Raw genomic sequence first — 21,495 nt, 5'->3', positions numbered from 1 at the left:
GAAGTTTTTTAGGTCTTTGCATATATAAATTAAATATATATATATGTATAATATCATATATGTATAAAATGTAATTTAACAATATATTATACGCTTATTTTATGTTATATATCTCAGTGACAAAAGAAACCACGTTTGTTTGAAATCAGTAAAATCACTAACGTGATAATTATGGTGTAATTAGTATAGAAAATCTTTGAAAAAGAACTCAAATAAAAAGTAATTCCCCCAAAGATGGTCCAAAACATAGATTTTTCTACATACATACTTGCTATATGTTCAATGTGGCAACTGTTTATTGTAGGTCTCAGCACACTGTAGACATTCTATAGAATAATATAGAATGAGCAAACGATGTGGGCCTGATTCACAATAGGCCTGGAAACATTATTAAGGGTAAAAAGAATTTAAGAATGTGAAGATTAGTATTTAAAAGAAGAAAATCTCAAAGAGATGAAGCCATCAAAGCAGTCATTCGGTGGAAATGAAGATGAGCTTTTAGAAATGATATATCACATTTTGTTGGATGCTGAGGAGTTGGAAATCCATTTTAGATATGAGAATTTGGCTACCTGAACAAAGTCTTGGAAAAACACTTAGTCTGGTGTGTTTGGAGGATCACAACGAGGACAGCCTGACAACTTGACTGTGGTAGGAAAGGTCCAGGTCCATCAATGACCAGAGCAGACCCCGCAGTGGAGGCAAGACAAGCCCTCGTTAGGGGAAGACTGACCCTGTAGTTCACTCATGGACTCCTGCCAACAGGACACTGGAGAGAACATCCCATCCATCAATACCATATTGCCATTAATAAGCAAGAAAGAGTCATTGCAAGTTCCTGCATTTGGAAGTAGCACGATAAAAATGATGCCTCAGAGAAGTTACTAGCCGTGCCAGTCTGAATGGTTTTGCTGTAGTTATAACCCAGGTGTGAACCAACAAATCGCAATGTCCGCCCTCCTGCAACGCCATGTCTCGGTCTTCTTTCGTGTCCAGGGTAGCGCGGTGGAATTAACATTTGTTGATTGCCTTTACTTTGCAAGGCACTCTGCTAGACAGCATCTGTGTGCTTTCTGATTCAGTATTCACAACACCTCCTGAGGTGTTATTATTGACATTCTGTGAGACTGAGGGGTTTTCCAAGGTCTCATAGCCAGGATTTAAGCTCAGCCTCTTGACATTGTACAGAATGTCATCTCAGTCCCCGGTAGGGTGACAGTTGAGTCAAGGCAATCAGTTCTTGCTGACTTGAGCTCATGTTACAGTTGGGCAGCTCTTACCTTCCTTTACTCAGCTGCTTTATCACCCACAACTCTGCCTGTAAAATATGATAACAATTTAATGCTGTGGTGCTGTGGAAACACGGTTCATATTTCTTCCCTTTTCTCTCCATTCGGGCAATGTCCCACCAGACCTTCGGTTTAGGAGACTGAGGGCCTGGAGAGCATGGAAGCTGCTCCCATCAGTCAGTAGACAATTAAGAAACTGGACTCTGATTCATTTCCCAAGCTAACATGTAACTGTGCTGCTGATTACCCATTTTCATTGTTTATGGCAAGCCAGGTGGATGAACGGCTCTGCCTGATTTATGAAGTGCTTGCCTTCTATAAATCACAGAGTAGAAACCCAGCACGCTGTTAATCCTAATTGGTTAAGTCCTAAGTAGGGAGTGATTAGAAAGTCTTCAGGAAAGAAGGTACCTCATGCAAATGAGGTAGATACACCGTTCCTTGGGAGGAAATATCCCCTGCTCACAATATGTGGTCAAGGTTTGTTGTCCATTCCTGCTACCTCTTACTGGTCAACCCCTGCTGATCTTCCATTTGTGAATAAACTAACATAAAAGGGAGAGAAGGCAGATGATGGGAAGCACAAGCACAGTAGAAAAGGAATGCTGTCTGCCTACTTACTTACTCCCTCCTTTATTAATTTCAACCTGGATTAATTGTCTAACTCCAATAAACCATCCATCATAATGAAGGAGAACTAATGCACGGACTCAGAGTGCTGTGAGTTACAGTGAGAAACATTAAAGCTTCTGGTCTCCGCTACCTGAATTCCAATTCCACTCTTCCCTGGGCATAGTTGACATGACATTCTCTGATACTCAGTGACACCCTTCTCAGATGTTTCACTTTGAGCCCAAAAGACCTTAGAGATCTTAAATATGTGAGGTTGTCCACCTCTTCTGACTGGAAATCTTCTGATTGGACTTAGAAATGCAGATTCTTCTTGCAAAGGAGGAAGGAAACCCAAAGATTTTATGTGATTTCCTCCCCACATCTCAAAATAATGGTGGAGGACACAGAAAACTGTGCCTGAAACATATTTAGAAGAGCAGGGAGTGTTGAGATTACAACTCCTAGAGGATAACTTTCATTCTTCCTTTCCAATCACTTGTAAACACTCCTTGTAACTTCTCTTTTCATTTCCCTCTCCTTTCTCCCCACCTCCCTCTCTCCTTCCCTTCCCTTCTGTATTCTTCATCCCTTTTTCCTTCCTTCCCTTCCTCTCCTTCCTTTCTTCTCCCATTTCCTGGGAACCCATGGCAGATGCAGCAGCAGCAGCAGGAGCAGCGTCACTCCAGAACTGGACGATGAGCCCCCCTGCATGGAGGAGATTGATTACTGTACAGACAACAGCTCAGACCAGGAAGGAAGCTTCTCTGAGCTGGACCGGCAGATCCAGGAGTGTGCTTTCAACAAGGATGAGGGAGGGGAAGAGGAGGAGGGGTCAGGACAGGGAAGAAAAGCCATCCCATAGCCCCAGGGTTGTAGTGAGTTCCAAGTCCCTAACCATTGGACTAACGGCTAAGTAGTTTCTTCACCATCAGAAACTACAGTGTTGGTGCAAAAAACCAGCCCACGTGAGCTCAGCAACCTATTTCCAGATTTTGTTCTAGTGTCACTATGCATAGAGACTGGCTACTTCATAATTATACCATTTTGCAGACATAGTTAGGTGGCCTTTGGAGCCCTTGCATGCTGCCATTATGCTAGAATGGGCTGCTTTCAGGATTACCATGGATCCTCTCAACACTATTTTGCGCTCCTCTCCATTCCTATGCTTGAAGTCGGAGCAGACTGGAAGGAGGAGTTGAGGCTACTTTTTGGCTTCTCAGCCAGATTTCTATGTGGTTGTTTAAGTTGTTCTAAATATGAGTATTACCTCCTATTGTTGTCTTCCTACTATAGCATCTGAGCTCCTCAGCACAAATTGTGAGCCCTACTGAGACTTCTGAGAGTCCTAGCAGCATATTTAGTTTCTGAATTATTGAACACGAAAGGCTGCACAACCAAAAATTTGCAAGCATCATGCTTGGTCTGTTTTAACAGTATATATTTTACAGATCCAGTATAAACCAGGACCCGTCCTAGGTTCTAAGGGAGAAGGCACAATACTGAATAAGACATGGCCAATGGTTTCTACAAACTTGAAAATCCTATGAATTCAGGCCACTAACCATAATGCTGGGAGGCAGCAAGCCATACTGGAAAAATCATTCACTTCAGGCTCAGACAGATGTGGCTCATATCTTGAACCTGGCAGTCACTTGTTATGAGAACTAAGGCAACTAATTAAATTTCCCCAAACCTCAGTTTTCTTACACATACAATTGAGATGAAGATGTCTATATCATATCTTTATCATAAATTTATCATAAAGATGAAACAAGATAATATATAATAATATAAAGGATTGGCACATGGTAGACACTCAACAATGTTGGCTTCTTTTCCTCCATAGTACAAGTAGAACATTCTGGATGAGTACTTTCACAGTTACACAAAACATTACCTAAAGCCACATGGTTGGAAAGTACTCCCTCTTCCTGGAGGGGATTGGGAAGGAGGTTACATAGGAGCAGAGTGTAGGAGGTTGGAATGTCATAGAATAAGTGAAATGGAGCAAGAGCCTTCAGCATGCAGAGGCAAATAGATTAGAGATTTAGACGACGACACATACAGGGCCCATGCAGAAAGGATGAGAAGGGGCATGGAAGACAGGTACTGAATGACAGATAAGATGGAGAAAATATGGCAGATCAAACTTACATTTGTCCAGATGCCATATATATATTTAGTTATGGTTAGGTTTGACTCTGAGAGATGGAAAATCCAAAATTGCAGTAGCTTTTGTGAAACAGGAGTCTATTTCTCTTTTGTGTGGTTTCCATATAGAGGTAGGCCAGAGCTGGTATCATAAGTACATGGTGTCCAGCACTTAACTTGTATGGGCTTCCGGGTCTGCTGTGTGTTGGTTGGTTTTACTCTTAATCTAAGATGGCTGCTAAAGCGTCAGCCTTTGTATCTACATGTCAGCGGCAATAAGAAAGATAGAAAAAGAAGAACACAGTCTCTGTATTTCAAAAGCCATGCGTTATGCTTCTCCTTAATCCCACCATCTAGAAAGAGGTCCTATGACCGCAGGTAGCTGCAAGAGAGGTTGGAAAATATAGTCTTTATTTGAGGTGGGCCTAGGGAAAAGGAAATAATACAAACTGGAGATCAAATACTGCCAAATACTTTCCTTGATAAACCAATCACCACCAAGAGATTTGGGAAACAATCATCTCAGAAAAAACTCATAGCAACCCTCTAGACCAGCAGAAAACCACACAGTAAAACTTTGCCATAATGTAGCCCCAAGACATAGGAGAAAGTCATGTGTGCTATGATTTAAGGAGCTGATGTTATTATTATTATTAGTAGTAGTAGTAGTATTACCACTACTATTATTATTTAGAGTCTCTTCTTTTTCCAACTCCCTTCCAAATTTCTTTGCTATAGTTCAGAAATCCTATATCCATTCTTTGCACTATGACACTCAGATGTCTATAACATATATAAGAGGTTTAAGGGAAATAACAAAGACATTGAATTCAAATCCCAGATAACAGCAGTCCTGAACTTCTCTCATAAACCTTTCCACTCTTAAATAGAAGATAACATAAAGTTTCTGTTCTTTCCTTGCTTTGAGGAGTCAAGAAGATAGTTTTGCTGAAAATGTAACTGTCGAGAAGGACAGAAATAATACTAACTCATCATCACCACTTTGTTCCCCAGCTCAAATTAGTTTATGGGATGAGCTTCTCATTACCTGATAGGTTTCTGAGAAAAAAGTGATCAGGACATTGTAAATTTCTATGTAGCATGTTCGGGGAAAGCCAGGGACATGGAACATGTGGTTCATCTATGTAACAAACATATATTGAACACCTATTATGTGTCCTGTACTTTACTAAGCTCTAAGGATGCAGAGAAAAGGACCCACTCTGCTTGCAAGTTGTTTGCAGTTCAGTGGGAAAGATGAGCAATACACACTTTAATACAGTGGCACATGCCTTTGTGAAGCTTGTGTTGGTAGACAATGTTGGAATCACCAAATCTAATGGAGCAGCAGTGGTGGGAAACATTACCAAGATGTGATAATTGAAGTGATTCTTGAAGGATGTACAAGGGTTTTCAGGTAAAAAGGAGAAGAAGGATGCTAAGAAGTAGAAAGAGATTGTGCAAAAGCCCTGTGTTGGGGTTACAGCTTGAAATAAAATGATGAGCGTGACCGGTTTAAAAGATGTGTTTGCATGCGGGTAAGGGAAGGGAGTGACAAGAGATGAAATTAAGATTGGCATCGAGATGATCAAGCAACATTTGACGTGCCTTGATGGAAAAGTTGAATTTTATTCTGAACGTGCTGGCAGAGACAAGGAATCTTCCGCAGAAGCATGCCCAGGAGTGATGTCCGCAGGCATGCATCAGCACCACTGCATAAGTACTTGCTTATGACCGATGGATTGGACACCCTGCTGTGCTGGTAGTTTAATAGCATGAGTACCCTAGGTGTAACATTTCCATATTTGAAGATCAGCAGGTTTGCAGTGAGGTGAGAGATAATGAGTGCAGTTTAGGGCCATGTTGAATACTGGGGGCCCATGACATGTCCATTTGGAAAGGACTCCTAGAAGCCAGAGGTGCATCAGTAGAAGGAGAGTTATATCCAGTGAGATAGGGACTATGTGGAAGTCTTGAACAAGTAAGCCCAGGTGCAAGTCAGCTGGGAAGGAGTTTGTTTGTAGGGAACAGAGGACCTGGAGAGAGAGCTTACTTCCCTCTCTTGCCACTGGGACTGAAGGCCATTCTGTGTCACACCTCACCAGTGTTCAGTCTGGGGGGAAGAGAGGACTCACTGGGAAGTCAACTCCAGATAGTCATAGGAGTGGCTCTTCCAGCCTGGCCAGACATGTCTCTTGCTGGCCAAACCACTATGGTGAACTGTTCTGAATACCCTCTTCTACCAAACTCAGAGCCAAACAAGATTACTCAACAATTCCTGGGAGTGGGAGGCTCCAGTGGGAAGCAGATGTGGTTCAAAGTGTGCAGGGGTGGGATGAGAGTCTAGAGAAGTGATGTTGGGGCCAGGTCATGGCACAGGTGTCGTGTATCCGTCGTTATCCAGTGCTCTGTCTGGCAGGGGTGTGGGTGGGGATGCTTCAGTTTCCTGGGGGAGCCCTGTGCACTTTCTCTGATGGGGGCAAAGGGGGGTAACTTGCTTGTTATGTCTTTAGGATAGTCCTATTGAGGGTAGAGAAGCACAATGCTTCTTGCGATCCCATAAGGATCATACTTCCATGATCCCCTAAGGGTGGAATCTACTGGCTGCTCTTGACACTTTCCTGTGATAGAAAACTTCTTAGCTTCATAGTTCCTACAGGAAAAAGATCCCTGCACAACCTGGCCCCAATCTTCTTTACAGACTCAGGTTCCGCTATTATCCAAACTCTTTAGTTTGCCATAGGACACAGCTTTATTTTATCCCATCACACATATACAGTGTGTGTGAACACACACACACACACACACACACACACACACACACACCCCTTCTTGAGCCACATGGCTCCATAAAAACCCTCTGAATTTTCAAACATGATCACATTTTTCTTCTGTCTCTGATGAGCATCTCCCATTATATCATGTGGGGGTTGCAAGGCCCAGTTCAAATATCACCTTTCTTCTGTAAAGCCTTTCCTAATCACCCAAGCCAAGTTATATCATCTCTCTTCTGTGTCCCTGTTGCACTGTTTAGGCATACCTTCTAAAGCACGCTTTCTATTTACAATTTTATTTGTGTATTTTTTATAGCCCCACCCCCAGTGGCCGATGGGTGGATTCGTCTAAGACACACGCCCCTGATATTTTCTTGCTATCTCTCCCTGCATCTAGCATACTTCTTGACACATCGAAGGCAGTCAAATGTGTCTTCCCCCCGCCTCAAACCTGAACACCTAAGGTCTCAGTGAAATCCCATATATTTCCCTTAAATCCCTTCATCTTCCATCTCAAATCAGAGTTTGTGTTACAGGAAAGGTAAGTGATTTCACTAAAAGGGTGCCTACCATGTGCACATCTCAGCCTCCCAAACTGACAGTTGCCACGGAAGACTGTTTCCCATGGGAGGCAAGCTTAAGAAGGAACAGAGTGGCCTTGCCCTGGCCTGTATTGTGCAAATATTTAGATAGAGCAGAGAAGATATAGGAGCAGAATCTCTAAGAGTCGCCAGTGGCTGCAGTATTCATCCAGGTGCTTTGGACCACAGGCTCGCTTCAGTGGGAGCTGGCACATGGCTCCCTGTGCCTCGTGCCAACTTGGCTGCCTGGCCACTTCTTGCAATCTTTTCAGTGAGAATCCAAAAACTCCATCCACTGGCTCCAGTTGCTTCCAGGCCTCCAGAAAAAAAGGATTCAGAGCCACAGGGAACATTTGAAAATAACCTGATTCTTGAGTTACAAGCTCACCTTGAGGGATGCCAACACAAGTAAGGTCGCATTACATCCCTAAGAGGAGGAGTTCTCATGCACAGCTTTTATTTCCCAGCCTGGACAGCCGAGCTGTAGAGTCGGTTTCATGTTCCAAGGGGAGCCTCTGCTCTCTGCCAAGAGAAGGAGCGTCCGTGAAATGCCTGCCATAAGTCATCCTTGTTAGGGACTCAGGACAGTGGCCTGCATGGTGGGTCTGAACATTTGCATTGGCATTAGAGTGATAGATTCCCTTAGCCCTGCTGGTCCACCCTGCTCCAGCCCCCTAAAGGCTCCAGTCTTGGAAAGACACAGACACAGTAGCCTGGGTACTCACCATGAGAGCTTTTTTTTTGGGCAAAAATAATTCATTAGGTCTGGAGCCTGCTGCTGTCTTCTCAACAGATGTCCTCTTTTGTTCATGCAGCACTTTGGCTTCATGAGTGCCCAACTGATTCTTGATAAAGAGTGTTGTTTAAAAAAAAAGAAAGCAGTAAAAAGACATTTTTGGGTAAAAATGGATTGTGTTATGGTCTTTCAGTGCCTAATAAAAAGAGAATACAATTGCATATGACTTAAAATCATCTACTGCACGCATTTCAACACAATGGAGATGGACTTGAGCTTGAGTTCCCTACCATACAACACACACACACACACACACACACACACACACACACACACACACACAATGTAGGTGCAGGGTAAAGCCTATAAACAGAGTGAGTGAGGGAAAATTCATTATCAGACTCATGATTACAAAAGCAGGGCACCGCTAGATAGTGCCTTTGCCCCATACTGCCACACACAAATTGAGATGGAAAACTTTTGGGGAGAAGGTGAGGCCCTCTCATCAGCATATGGCATAAACTGGTCTTCTAGGATGTATATATTTTGAGCCTGCTTCGGCCACGAAGAAAAATGGATTCAGTTCTCTTTGGAAGAGACTGCATACTTGTGGAAGAATTACCAAATAAACCACATCTGGGTCTCATGACAAGACAGAATAGAGCAATGGATGGGAGCCTGGAACAGCTGGTTATTCTGATTAGGAGTTTCTGACGATCTTTTCTAGGGTGAATGAGGTTAAAATGATTTCTTAGCAGCAGACACGTATTACTACCAACCCCCACTCCCCCTCCCAAAATGTTACTAATAATAATGAAGTACAGTTGTTGGGAACAATTCATTTGAGGTATCTGAGTGTGGCTTCATTCTCTGGGGGTCAGGACAAGAAGTGGTGTCGAGGTCAGTTCTGTATACTAGCTGTGGGACAGAGTGAGGGAGCAAACAGACTGACCGCCTTGCTGGCCAGAGTATGGAAGTTGAATGAATGGATGTTCTTTGACAGAATTGTACCAACCGATCCCCACCCATGCCTCAGTCTGAAGAGGAAGTTATTTTGAAAGGTATTAGGGGAGGAAAACCTATCTTCCTACTCGGCTCATACTCTTTTAAGCTCTCACTACCATTCTGTGTAATAGATGGGCATCATTATTGCCACTTTCTTTTTTTTTAATATTTATTTATTTATTTTTGAGAGAGAGGAGGCGTGGGCGTGTGAGCGGGGGAGGGGCAGAAAGAGGGAGAGAGAGAATCCGAAGCAGGCTCCGTGGTGTCAGCACAGAGCCCAATAAACGGCTCAATCCCCTAAACTGAGATCATAACTAAGAGCCAGACGCTGAACTGACCGAGCCACCCAGGCACCCCAATTGCCAGTTTCAAAGTGAGGTTCAGTTGTACTTAAAGGCACTTTGAGTAGGTGATGGAGCTGATTTCTGCCCCCAGAAAAGTTCTGCTTTCCCACTCCATGCCACCGTTAACATGTGCTGAACACGAATACCTTCCATGTACAATAGTCTATGACCACTGCATGTGCAGTCGTGTTACGCTTCACGCGCTAACCCTGTGAGGTAAGCCCTCTTGTTTTCCTTCTTCGACAGGTGAGGTTTCTCAGCATAAGAAGGCAAGCACTTGCCTGTGCTTATGCAGCCAGTAAGTAGTAGGACCATGGTTTCAACACAGGCGGTCTGACCCCTGGGTCTGCACTCCAAGGGAAAAGCGGCTCTTCAAACACCCCTGAGGGCTTTCTAGAAGCCACAGAGTAATTCCCTGTCTCCGCGAAGGGCGGGATCGTTGTTGTTTTCAATCCTTGATTCAAATACAAATAACTTGTCCTGGACATCCCTGCTTAATGCCCCCCACTCCACCTCAAACGCATAGGTTCAAAGTCACTTCCTCATGATTTCCTCCAAGTTCCTAAACTAGTTCACCTTGACAAGGAGTCTGTGTTTTCTTGCTTTTTTTGTGTGTCCAACGCACAGCCCAATGTCTGACAAAGGCAGGCACTCAAACCTTCACAAAACACATGAATCCACAAGTCTTGGCCAAGCCTGGCTCTTAGCTTTGGTTTGAACCCACCCGTCCCCTGATCTTTCTTCCTGATTCACTTCTCGCCTGGGTTTCAGCAGTGGTTTCCCCCACTGCTCTCCTCACCTGTGATTTTGCCTCCTTTACAGCCCTTCTCTGTGCAGCCCGATGATATTTGGAATGAGCATTTGTTTCCATTTCTGCTGCTTACAATCTTTTGGTGGCCTCCCACGGTCCCAAGGATAAAAGGCAAATGGAAGCCAGTACCTGAGCCCTTAGGGATCCAGCCACTGGCTAACTTTCTGGTATCCTGTCTTAACACAAGCCCCTACCAAAGTCATAAAACAACAGTTTCAGTTTCTGGAAAGCACTTTACTCTTTTGCTCTCTCTGCTTCCACCTCTGTGCCTTATTCTATTTATCATATCCTATATGTATCCTCCTCCCCGTAGCCTTCCCTTATCTGACTCGGATGTAGAAACCGCGTCATAGCTTTGGCTGCGTGGTATTACCTAAAGGTTCGTCTATCTCTCCCCGCCCCCACCCCCCGCCACTGCCCCACATCAGACTTTGCAGTTTTTGGAGAAGAGAGATGATGGTGTTCACTGCTATATGCTGAGGGCCTAGCACTGTGTCCAAGACAAGAGGGCCTTCGTTAAATATGTGTTGAATGACTGAGATCTTAATTTCCATTCCAAAGGTCTCCTGAGAATGACCTCCTACCCGTTGCCTCAGTAACCTATTAAACATGAATAGCGGAGCTGCAGAAAAGTAGGGCACGCCTGTGTCCAGCACAATCAGAGCAGCAAAGAAGCATCCAGGAAAAATCTCCCTCAGCTCCTGGTCTGTGATGCCTCCTGCTCTGTAATTTTCCAGAAGCAGCTTCCTTTTTTTTTTTTTTTTTTTTTTTTTTTCCTCCAAATGGCCTGTAGAGGTCAGAAAAGGGCCTTGGTTTCAGATCTCCAACTGTCCTCCGCCTGCATTAGCATTCACCCTGGGTGTCTACAATTAGGCAAACTTAGGCGCTGCACATAGGAGCGGAAATGCATTGACTTTAATAAAACAGAGTGTAAAACAACTTTAGATTGACTCCAGCCTTGTTTATTCTTGCACACTTGTAATTCTGGTTCGGTATATTCCCAGTGAAAGAGACCATTGTCCTGGGAACTGAAGCTTTTCCTTTCTCCATCGCTCCTGCAGCCAGTCCGTGGAGGCGAGCCGCACCAGCTCCCTGCTCCTGACTCATAGCAAAAATGGTTTTGTTTCTTAAGGAAAAACAATGACAAATTGGAGTGCGGGTACAATGAGAGGAGCTCCCACTGTCCTTCTAGACTTTTGGGGTTTTTTCGTGAATGTAAGTGCGTTCAGAGTCCAAAAAGAAAAAAAAAATTAAATAATAAATATGGAACAGCCGCTCTGGTGGACACCCATGTTGAAATTTAGGAATTGATGACTTTATTCCAGAAATTACTTTCTAGCGTATAGGAAAGAGCACTGAACTGGAATTTAAGAGCCCAGGATTTGAGGTCCAGCTCTGCAACTTTCATGTGGGATTGGGGGGGAGGGAGAGGATCCTTAATTTCTCTGGGTCTCAGTTTCTCCATCTGAGAGCTGGACCGGCTGAAATCTGAGGTCACCTCTATCTCTCATACTCACTGTGGCTGTGCTGGCCAGTCCATGGAGAAGGCCACCAGGCCTTGGGCTGGCCGCGCGCGCACAGAGGGGCAGCTCAAGGTGTCTCACACTAGCGCTCTGTCCGCCCGGGGCCCGAGGCCAGGCCCCGCACAATGATCTTTTCAGAGCCCAGGCCGATGCCGTTGAGACGCTGCCAATGCCCAGCAGAATAAAAGCTTCCGAAATCAGGGCTAAAAATAAATAATGAGACAAAGGGACAACATAAACAGGAAGACCTAAAAGTGGGGGAGGGGGATCGAATTGAGTCAGCAACGTTGGGGTGGGGGGAGCGGTGGGGAGGAATATGAATTTGCTCTCATCTGTGATCGTTGCCCTGCTGGGTGGTTGTGGGGTCACACGTGCTTGGGGAAGTGGCGCTGTCATACCACCCTGGGGAGAGGATGCCCTGCTCAGCAGAGGTGTGGCTGGTTCCAAGGCTCATTTCCTCCCTGCAGCGCAGCAAGCCCACCCATTCTACTCCCACTTCGCTGGCTGCTTGAAAAGTGTTCTTTAAGAGTCCTGTCCTGTTGCCTGCCCTCTGTTTCGGCACTGGGCCAGCTGCCCTCATTGACCTTGTCCCTCGGCATTAGGGGGCCAGCTTCCTCTTTACATACACTCAGGGTTTCAATGCAAATGACTCTGGGGTCTGGTGACTTGGACAGGAAAAGGGTTGGTCAAGGAAAGGGAGCTAATAGATATTAAGTGTGTTTCACATGCTGACCCCGGGGCTCGGTGCTTGATGCGATGGTCCAGGGACAGAGGAGCAGCTGTGGGGCAAGTCCCGCATGAGCTCCTCCCCTGCACAATTGTCTACTGTTCTTAGTTCTTCCTCCACCTTGCCAACGGTGGAGAGCCAGAGCAGGTAGAAGCATTGTTTAGAGGGTCAGCTCAGTGAATTCGGGGATATGCAGTGTGGGAGTCTTTGGGGTGAACGTTAGGGAGCCACTGACTGTCATTAGATGGTGACGGAGATTGGGGCACACTGGCCAAAAAGGAGAATAGGTGGGAGGGAGGCAGCGTCCCAGGGAAGCCAGAGGCCTAAACCCAAGGAGAATTCAGACCCCGTGAGAAATCCTGACTCCTAAAATTCAAAGTGAAGTCTAATGTTTAAGTTTTTTCCTATTCTGTGAGGTCTTGTTTTAAGCCATCCCCTCTGCCCTCAAACCTTCAGTAAAAGTCGACTTCCCCTTGGGGCGCCTGGGTGGTGCAGTGGGTTAAGCATCTGACTTCAGCCAGATCACGATCTCGCGATCCGTGAGTTCGAGCCCCGCATCAGGCTCTGGGCTGATGGCTCAGAGCCTGGAGCCTGTTTCCGATTCTGTGTCTCCCTCTCTCTCTGCCCCTCCCCCGTTCATGCTCTGTCTCTCTCTGTCCCAAAAATAAATAAAAACATTGAAAAAAAAATTAAAAAAAGTCGACTTCCCCAGAGAGCTGGGTTCTAGTGACACTTTAAGTTAATGGAAAAAGAACTTATTCATTTCAGATAAAAAAAGACTATCGGTAGAGGCTGTCAGAAAATTCAGCGGAAGCTGGGAATCTGAAAATTCATTTTCTAGGGCATTTACAGTTTCTGCACTAGAGCTTGGAAGCCGTTTTACTTGGAAATGAAAATGATGAAAATAATAGTGATAGTAATAGTTACCAAGTTACCAGGAGCACCTACCTTATCCCAGTTCTTGGGCTGAAAGTTTATTATTCACAAAATCCCTGTAAGGTAAGTGACTATCATTATCCCCTATTTTGTAGAGATATTCAATAGTGTGTGCAAAGTAGCAAGGAGAGAAGCCAAGTTAGGCTCTGAGCTGAGTGTGTGTGTTCTTCCGATTTTCTCCCTGGTATCATACCCCCTAAAAGAAAATCATCCTTGGTGGATCATTTGGTGGCAGCTCCTTCCATTCTTCCCTTCCCTTCCCTTCCCTTCCCTTCCCTTCCCTTCCCTTCCCTTCCCTTCCCTTCCCTTCCCTTCCCTTCCTTCCATTCCTCTCTTCCTCCTTTCCTTCCTTCCTTCCTTCCTTCCTTCCTTCCTTCCTTCCTTCCTTCCTTCCTTCCTTCTTCCTCCCTCTCTCCCTCCCTCCCCTTCTTTTCTTTTCTTTTCTTTTCTTTTCTTTTCTTTTCTTTTCTTTTCTTTTCTGTTTCTTGAGGCAAACTTGCTTTCATGCTTCCTTCCTCATATTTAACTAGAGATGAATCTGTAATTTTCAGCATCTTATTTTCAAACTTCGTCAAGACCTATTCTTTCCCTATCTACCTATTAATCTTAATTTTGCTCAGCCTCCTTTCCATATTTCTAGATGAAAATGCTGCATGACCTTTTGAAGGAATCTCCCGATGGGTTGATGGTGGTGGATGGTAATGTGCATGTGAAATTCGTGAAGCACTCTCTAAGTCTCCCGAAGCAAATATTGAGAGCAACATTTTTAAAGATAAATAACATGAATTTGAAAGAGCTTAAATGAATATCCTAGAGGAATATGGCCCCATCCCAGCAAAATCAGGTTTGGGTTGGGATAAGGAAGGATTTTCCTTATGATATTTGCTGTGGGTCCGGAAATAACTTTTCAGATTCCCATCTATCATGTCTGTGAGTGTTCTGGACAATATGAGATGTTCCCAGTGGCCCTATTCTTATTAGATTTCTATTTTGCAGCCACCCTTGAGTAAGGGTGCTTAGGATTCACTTCAAAATTATATACAGAAATCTATGAGCATCCTACAACCATTACCTAGTTTCAAGTGATACTCAATTTATTAGCCGGGGATCTCAGATCTCCAAATCCTAAACTATCACTACCTCTCAGCTTCACTTAATTTCTATTTACTAATGCTCAAGGGAGCCAGCCAGGTCAGCAAAGCCACTCAGCAAGGAGCAAGAGAAGAAACTTGCCCTCTTCTGTTGGAATTGGATTTCCATATCATTTGGCATAAGTCATTGATATTCCACAAGACAGTTTACCTGAGTCATGCTCCTCTTCTTCTGAATGTTTTTGTTCTTGTTGGTTGGCTAGTTGTTTTCTGCTTTTTTTCCTCATATGAAGTGACTATATGATGATAAGACGAGAGACATTTGACATTTTTAAAGGGCAAGGAAAATCAGGACCCAGAAAGGTAGAAGGAAGTCACATCTCAGGATCATCAATGATTAGCTGCTCACCCCCTGCTGCCATGTGCACACACACAACTTCTTAAGGAAAAACTCTTATATGGATCAAGAGCACAATGGAGCATTCAAGAACACTGATTTGGAGACCACTGTAGACAATAAATTTGTTGTGCTAAGAGGAAGAAGATTGTAAATAGAAATAACCGAGGCAACCTCTCTCATAGTGCCTTGTAATTGGTGTCACAAGACTTTCTTCAAGATAATATGGCAAAGATGATGTAACAGGGGTCTCCACGTTCACTGGTGGAAGTAACAGTAGGATCAGAGTGGGACCAGAGAGAAGAAGCAAATTAGGGCCCCCTCGCCCATTCCACTGTGGGCCTCAGGGGAAAAGAGCAATCCCATGGATTATGTCAGTAACTGTGTCTTACTTTTATATTGTTGAGAAACAATTACCACAAATGTAGCGATGTAAATCAACATCCATTTATTTCTTCACAGCTCTGCAGTCAGAAATATGGGAGAACTGCATTGGGTTCTCTGCTCAAGGTGCCTCAAAGCTGAAACCCTAGTGTCAGCCAGCCTGGCATCTTATCTGGAAGGTCAAGAATAGAGTCTGCTTCTAAGCTTGGTCAAGAGATTGGCTGAATTAAGTTCCTGTGAGTGTAGGACTGAGATTCCTGTTTCCATGCTAGTTGTTAGATGCTGTTTGTTCTCAGCCCTCATTCCTTAGCAGGTGGACTCTAAAAGCCGGCAATAGTATGTTGGACCTCCTTCACTCTCTGATTTCTTTTGCTGCTACCAGCTGGAGGTAACTCTCTGCTTTTAAAACTCTCTTGTGATTAAGTTAGGCTCACCCTGATAATCTCCCTCTTGTCTTATGATACAACATAATCACAATAGTGAAATCTCACCATATTCACAGGTTCCACCTATGATTAAAAGGGGATGGGAATTATGCAAGGGCAAGAGTCACTGCTTACCACAAATAGAATTGCTAACAAATGTAACATTTCCCATGTGCCAGTAATGGAATAAGCGTTTTACATACATTAACTCTCAGAATTTCTCAGCAACCTTATGAGGTAGGTACGATTATTGTCTCCACTTTACAACAGAAGAAGCTGAGGCACAGAGTGTTGGTATAGAATACACAACTACTATGTGGTTGAGCTGAGATTTGAACCCAGACAATATGGCTCCAGGTTTGTGCCAGATTTCTTAGCCACAGCTCCATGGATCTATCTAAACAATGTAATCTCTTAGATGAAGTCTTTTCCTTCTTTTATCGAAGCTTGAGTGTGAGCATGAGACCTAAAGCTATTTAGTGGGACAGCACAGGACACCGGTGGAAGGTGGCATAGCATTCATAGTTCAAATGACCCATGGCCTGAGCTTTAATCAAGGCTTACATGTGACAGGCCTACTTCTCCTGGGCTTCCCATGTTGTGGGCAAAGTCTTAGCTAATTGTAGAGTCTGTGTTTTCCTATAGTTCTCCCTCCTGTACATCCTTCCAGAGCAGTGGATCTAGCAATGAGTGCTGAGGTAGTCAAGGTACAGTGAGGTCTTCATGAAACAGACTTACTACTCTCATACCCCTGGGGCTCTTCTTCCCACCCAAATTGTAGGTCCGAAGGTCTATATGGAAAATCTACTTAGTAAACTAAACTGGTGCTTACTCTATGTGGGCTTACATGAAAGTGCCTGTGCTCAGTTACAAAGGAACTGAGGTATTGTTATAATTTTTCAATCTTCTACCAACTATGTGACATTATTTTGGCCTAGACATGATATAAATAAAAATCCTTCAAGATTCAACTAATTTAGAATCAGAGACTAGTAGGGGTGCTTGGGTGGCTCAGTCAGTTAAGTGTCTGATTTCAGCTCAGATGGTGATCTCATGGCTCATAAGTTCAAGCCCTGCATCGAGCTCTGCACTGCAGAGTCTGCTTGGGATTCTCTTTCTCTCCCTCTTTCTCTGCCCCTCCTTGCCCTCAAAATAAATAAGCTTTTAAGAAAAGAATCAGAAATTAGCAAAGGAAAAGGTTAATAAACATTAAACAAAGTTTATTTGTATAAAAGTATTTTATTTTGCAATGCCTTAATGTAAGTAATAATATTGCCATTGGAAATTCACCAGTAATATCACAGTTCGCATAACAAAAGACATAACAAGAAAGCAAAACCAAGAAATGTTTAAAAAGTAGAAAACCAAACAAAAGGCAGAAGACTGACCACACTGAATAATTGTGGTTATAAATGTAAATGCTATAAATTATATCACTAAGTGACATAGAATATCTGCTATGATCAAAAGGGAATCTAAAACTATTTTTCATTCATTATACCCAAACATTCCATTAAAAGATTCTTAATGAAAAAAATGCAGAGAGGAAAGGAGGTAATGGATAAAGATGTCCAGGGAGCCATTACCAAGGAAAAGAGTTGCAAATGGAAAACCTGGAGTCCAAAATGGACTGTGGAGACACAGGGACTGGTTTAGGGAATTGGAGGACACATTAATCAGTTCATTACCAGAACTGTAAGAGAAGGCCTTGATCATGAGGAGGAGTCATTTTTAGTCCTACTGGGGAAACTTGACCAAAGCACATGAAAGAAAGCAAGACAGAAAGTGCAGAAGGATTCCCACCCAGAGCTCCACTGCTGGAAGGGAGCCATGGACCTATGGTCAGAGGATGGTGGCCATAGTGATGCCATCACAAAGCTGAATGTCAGTAGTGAGGTGGTGTGCCCATCTCCTATTCTTTCTTCTGCCTCCCTTATACACCAGGTGACTTGGAAAACACAGTAAGTAGTTTGAAGGGGTAACTATATCTGTTGGGCTGAATGGGTTTTAACAGGTTAAGGAGAACTGGAAAGACAGTCTCCTTCAATTGTCTGCATGACACTCATGGGCCTCTACAAGGTAGCCTGCCCCTGTCTGCCTTTCTAGGTTATCTTCAAATATACATGGCCCCAAAGCCAGCTTCTCAGCCACAGTACCTATCCACCATCTCCTAAGTCTGCCCTCACAGTATCATCTGCTCAACTTTTCTCACTCTTCTTTCCTCCCTCCAAGACCCAGCTCAGATCTGAATCTCCCATAACTCCTGCTTTCTCTGTTCCTCCATCTATGACCTCTTCTGGCATTTATTATGCAATTAACTATATACTTCCATGCCCTACTAATTGGCCATTTATCTCTTTTACTGTGGTTTGATGTTTCACATGTGTCTGTCATTTCTTAGCAAGTACAGTATTTGCTCCCTGAGAACAGGGCCACGTCTTTTTATAGTACCGTTCATTATTTAGCACCTTCTAATTTCAGTTTGCTTACCTGAATTATTGTCTCACAAAATGCTCCCTGTAAAACTTCAGGTTAAGTATTATTTCCCTCATTGTACAGACTGAGTCAATGAGGCTTAGAGATATTCAAAAGCCTACCCTAACTAAGTCCTGTAGCTTATAAGGGGCATAACCAAGATTTGAAACAATGTGAGTGAAACTAAAATCCTCTACTTTCCCCCACTAAATCATGATGTCATCACACCTTTCTGGAGCCATCAGTCTAGATGATGTGCCAAAATACGCATAGCATATACACATACAAAAGAGGATATCCATTAGTATATTTCAATTTTTATATTTCATTTGCACACAATTTTTAGAATTGTAGCGGGGAAATAGAATCCCCAAATTAAATCTAATGCCTAGACAAAATAGGTATTCATACATGCATACACACATGTAAACACACGTGCATGGATGCACGCACACATACACAGATAAATAAGCTGGGAAGTGCTGCATATAGGTCTGCCTGAAAGGACATTGCTACCCTAATGGCACAATGAATGGTCTTCATTGGCAAGGATGTGGAGACCTTATAATCCCATTTAGAGTAGAAAGGTGTATAATCCCAGCAGGATGCTTAAAGGCTCAATTTTACTGCAAGGGTACCCAGAGCTTATAGATTCGGTGTTTGTCCAGCACATTACGTTGAAGTAGAGCCCTGTTACTTGTGGTATTAGCTTTGAAGGGGCTCCTCTATTGAAAATCTCTCTGTCAATCTACTAATTGTGAGCCCAGAAAGCATAATGAATCAGGAGGGTGCTCAGCAGTCCTGTAATTTTTACATGTTCTGGGTTTTCTTCCTTTAGGAAAGAGAGGTATAACAGCTCTGGAACCTATTAGCTTTAGCTAAGAAGCCTGAGAGGTAGAGAGAGAACTATGGAGGGAAAGAAACCACACCCAGATGTTTCATAGGTTTTCCAGAGAACTTGACTTCACCTTCTGGCACTAGGTATTCTCCATGTGCATAATGTGAATCATAACATTTCCTTACGTTGTGGCTCTTACACTTCAGCTGCATAAAAATCACACAGATGGCTTCTTAAAAGTCAGGGTCCTGAACCACAATCCTGATGATTCTGATTCAGCAGTTTTATGGTGTGGGTCAATAATCTGCATTTCTCACAAGTTCCCAGGTGATGTTGATGCTGCTGGTTTAGGGAGCATATTGTGAGAACCACTGTCCTAACAGACATGGTATGTAATCATAGGACACAGGAACATCAGGTCCCTTCATGAAAATGTGTGAAAATACTAATAGTTAGGAAACTTTTCCTAACATCAATCCTAAATATTTTCTTCTACTCCAGTTTCAGTGTTCTCTCTTGTATTGTGGTGCACGTAAAGAACTTTGTATTTTCACAGATAGATGCTTATGGCATCTGGTGCCTTCTTCCTATGTAGGCTAAGTTGCTGTCCACCAAAGAGGTGCTGACAGGCTCCATATCATTGATGGAAGCTTTGCTTTACTTTGCTTTTTTAAATGTTTATTTGAGAGAGAGAGAGAGAGAAAGTGGAAGAGGGGCAGAGAGCGAGGGAGGAGAGAATCCCAAGCAGGTTTCATTCTGTCAGTCCAGAACCTGATGTGAGGCTCGATCTCACAAACTGTGAGATCATGACCAGAGCTGAAATCAGGAGTCAGATGCTTAACTGACTGAGCCACCTGGGCACCCCCCCCCTTTTTTTTTCTTTCTTGAGAGGAGAGTCAACTGTCATTGGACCAGGGAGAATAGAGGAACTCTAAACTAAAGTAAAGGAAAACATTAATCCCTGGTTCTTCTACCCTCTTTTCTTTCCATTTTCCTTCTCTACTTTCTCTCCACTGTCACTTTCTTCTCAGGTTTCTTTCCCATTACCTTATCCTCTTTCACTTTCTTCTCTTTAGAAGGTTTGTTTCTCTTTCCCCATCTTCTCATTTTTTCCTGACCAAGTTACTGTGGACATGAGTTCACCATGGTCTGCCTTGCCAACATCCATCTCTATGACTTTATTTCCTCTTACTTTGTCCTCCATATACAAAGTTTTCTGAACAAAATGACAAAGTGAATGTCATTAGTTCTGATCCTAGAAACTTGTCTAGATGTTGAGCCTTTCAGACCAAGCAAGATGTTTGCCAGTTATAATGACCTTTTCTGAATAGCTTAGACACCTGCCATATACAAAACCTCTTTCTGGGAGACTTAATATGCATGGATTTCTGTATTTGTGCCCAGTGATATCATGACCCTAAACACAATGGATATGATTCCAGACCCAAAAAGATTCTGTTAGTTTATAGGCATTCTTTAGACTTAAATTGTGGAGGCTCCATCTAACACCAACAAGAGTGCCCTCTACTGGATGGTGACTTTCCAAACCAGTCAAATTTCTGTTTGTTGAAGAGTTTGACTTTGAGATATGCACAGAATAATAACACAAAAGCAGCACTAACAACAGAAGTAGACCAAGTCACCAAAGCAAAGATTTGAAGGATTGGATGCCATGAGATAACCACTGGAACTTTAGTGCATCATTAGGGCAGCAGCCGGAACTTCAGAACTACCGCCATGACCTGAAAAAAGTTTTGAGCTCTAGGTAGCCTGGTTGTATATTATTATAACAAACTGTGTGAGATAAACTAAAAATCTCTATTCTTTATGACTCAAGCAGCTTAATGTATAAATTATAAGAAAAGTTATTTTAAACTAACATCAGGCAAATGGCTATAATAAATAAGTGAAAGATCAATGTATACAATCCAGGGTTGATAATAGTGATTGATAGTAGCCACGGGGGTCAAAAAAAAATCCATGTACAAATGTACTAGAAATTTTAATCGTGTCTACCTGCCTATCAGAGACCTCTAGGGCAGGCACTTCTCTCAAAGAAACTGGTGGAAATACAAACCTAGATTGCAATATTGTGTATTGCATGACCCTACCTTATCACTGACATTGTTAGACCAAAGGTGAGTTCTACTTCAGGGACAGCAAATGCATTCTCTCTCTCTGTCTCTATCTGTCTCTATCTCTGTCTCTGTCTCTGTCTCTGTCTCTGTCTCTCTCTCTCTCTCACACACACACACACAGCAATTAAAATTTATGTATTTTATTCTATGTAAGTTATATCTCAGGAAATAAAAAATAAATCTAAAAAGCAAAAAAAAAAAGGATGAGTTAGGTCAATCAGATCTCTATATGGGCCTTTTAAATTAAGAATATTGAGA

General features: G+C 43.1%; 1 protein-coding gene across 2 annotated transcripts in view; it reads left to right on the top strand.

Annotated features, from left to right (window-relative positions):
• Positions 1-21,495, top strand: part of AGBL1 (AGBL carboxypeptidase 1) — an 843,888-nt gene that overhangs the window by 753,839 nt on the left and 68,554 nt on the right. The window contains exon 23 of one of the 2 annotated variants that reach the window (XM_011282742.4): positions 2,553-5,573. The exons of the other annotated variant lie outside the window; for it this stretch is intronic. Within the exon in view, the coding sequence (XP_011281044.2) occupies positions 2,553-2,763 (211 nt within the window). The 3' untranslated portion in view covers positions 2,764-5,573. Of the gene's footprint in view, positions 1-2,552; positions 5,574-21,495 lie in introns of those variants that run through there. 2 annotated transcript variants of the gene reach the window in all.

The sequence above is a fragment of the Felis catus genome, chromosome B3, assembly GCF_018350175.1.
Source record: "Felis catus isolate Fca126 chromosome B3, F.catus_Fca126_mat1.0, whole genome shotgun sequence".
In the NCBI taxonomy this organism is placed as follows: domain Eukaryota; kingdom Metazoa; phylum Chordata; class Mammalia; order Carnivora; family Felidae; genus Felis; species Felis catus.
Note: the sequence above shows the minus strand (reverse complement) of the source record. Positions and strands in the feature narration are given on the sequence as shown.